General features: G+C 35.8%; 1 protein-coding gene across 1 annotated transcript; it reads right to left on the reverse strand.

The window, feature by feature from the left end:
* Positions 1-1,649: 1,649 nt before the first annotated feature.
* Positions 1,650-2,321, reverse strand: LOC102860913 (olfactory receptor 4P4-like; the record flags this gene model as incomplete). Its single annotated transcript, XM_006902588.1, has 1 exon — positions 1,650-2,321. A coding segment is annotated over one exon (672 nt), but the record flags the coding sequence as incomplete, so codon positions are not given.
* Between the last annotated feature and the right edge of the window lie 6 nt (positions 2,322-2,327).

The raw sequence follows: 2,327 nt of genomic DNA on the forward strand, positions 1-2,327 counted from the left end.
TGGGAGATTATGATCAGAGTAACAGGTAATTTCCTCCACATTTTGTTTCTAGAAAGTCAGGGCTATAAATGTAAGTAACTAAGACTCCCATCCACAGTTTGCACATTAATTTTAACAGCTGCTTTAATCATTTCACTTAGTTTTACCCAATGTTGACACTGCAGACCTGTTGTATTGTGGGACATGTGGGTTTTTAAAGTTTCAGTTTTGAACCATGCAGTGTTCCCTTGCTCTGTTCTGACGACTGCCTCCTGGTTCAAGTATAAGTTTCACCTTAGAACAATCAAGTGTTCTGGGATTCCCATTCTTCTCAGAGTCAGCGATAGTTTGTTATGATCCACACACTCAAATGCCTTTGCATAGTCAGTGAAATACAGATAGACATTCCTCTGGTCTTCCCTGCTTTCAGCCAAGATCCATCTAACATCAACTACACTATCTCTAGTACCACGACCCCTTCTGAAACCAGCCTGGACTTCTGGTAGTTCTCTGTTGATGTGCTGTTCCAGTCGTTTTTGGATAATTTTCAGTAAAAGTTGGGCACCTCACAGGACAGCCACCAGAACCCCCATCTTCCCAGGTAATCGGAGACGCCAAAAGCACGTGACGTGACATCCGTTCCGGCAGAAAGGTTAAAACAGAGGCTCAGCTCTGACTGGCTGAAGTTGGGCACCTCACAGGACAGCCACCAGACCCCCCTATCTTCCCTAATCCCAAATCATATTATAGATACATAAAAACAGCTATTTTTTAAAATTTTCTATTTCTTTAGAGTACTCTCCTCAGAAATTGCTTTTCAATAATAGTTATAAGATGATTCACTTTACATAGTGTTTGGTTTGCTGATTTTTTTCTTTTCTTTGACATTTGTTGATGGATTCCTTAAGTTGGTTGAATGACTCATTGGTTGGATTAAAATATTCCCAGTTTGTTTTGTTTTTTTTTCTACAATTAGTGAAAGATCTTTTGTTTAGTATTTAATGACTAGCCATTTATTATCACTTTTAGACATCTAAATGTGAGTTAATAATTTAATTTTGTAATTCTGTTCCTGAGGTTTTGATGAAAATTTTTAAATTCTGACTAATAAATGAAAATAGCAGTGAGTACATTTCCAGAATGCTGTGTTAATTGATTTAGCTTTTCCTTTCTTAATTATTAAAATTTGTTTGTTTAATTTTAAAGTCAGGAAAGTTATCAGGAAGAACCACTGTCAACTGAATTTGATACTAGAATGTGTATAGCTGAATATATAAACAGAAAATGAGGGTTACTGTGTACATTCAATATTTTAATATTTCAATTTCATGCCAACACTAGGTTGTATGAGTTATTTTAAATAAAATTTTATTTTTTATTAATTAGAAACTGTTAACATTATAATTCTCTATGCTGTATAACATCATTGGTATAACTGGTTAAATGAATATATCTCAAAATAGTTTTGATGTTGTGTTTTCTAAAATATCTTAATATCTCAAAAACAACTAGAGTTTAAGTGAACTTTTGTGGAATAGATCAGCATGTGATTAATAACTCTAACTTCAAAGCCCATTTAACACATATAATCCATCAATGATAGCAATGGAATACTTAAAATATGAGAAGTCACAATGATCAACTTAAATTATTTCAGCTGACAGAATTCATCAATTAGTTGTGTGCTTCCATCGAAAAGAATCTTGACACCAAACTTTCCTCATGGCATTTTTCATCTCTGCATTTCTCAGAGTGTAGATCAAGGGATTGAACATAGGGGCAATGATGGTGTAAAATAGAGCAAATATTTTATCTTCAGGAAAAGTGGTTGGAGGTCTAAGGTAAATAAAAATTGCAGGAGCAAAAAATAAGACAACCACAGTGATGTGAGAGCCACAGGTAGACAGGGCTTTGCGTCTTCCCTCAGCTGAGTGGTTTCTCAAAGTGAATAATATAATCACATAAGAAACAAAAAAGACAACAAAGGTAACTAAAACAACCAGACCCGAATTGACAACCACAAGAACACCAGTCATGTAGGTATCAGTACAAGCAACTTTGAGCAAAGGAAAGATGTCACAAAAATAATGATCAAGTTCATTAGGACCACAAAAGGGCAACAGCATTGCCATAAACAACTGAGGAAAAGAATGCACGGCCCCACCAGCCCAAGCAACGAAGACCAGAAGATTACATCTCGTCCTGTTCATGATAATCATGTAGTGGAGAGGTTTGCAGATGGCAACATAGCGATCGAAGGCCATGGCTGTGAGAATGAAGATCTCAATACTACCAAAGAAGTGCATGGTGAATACTTGTAACATGCAATTGCCATAGCTTATGGATTT

This window comes from Elephantulus edwardii, unplaced genomic scaffold, assembly GCF_000299155.1.
Source record: "Elephantulus edwardii isolate Elephantulus edwardi_28Jun2011 unplaced genomic scaffold, EleEdw1.0 scaffold00431, whole genome shotgun sequence".
NCBI classification, from domain to species: domain Eukaryota; kingdom Metazoa; phylum Chordata; class Mammalia; order Macroscelidea; family Macroscelididae; genus Elephantulus; species Elephantulus edwardii.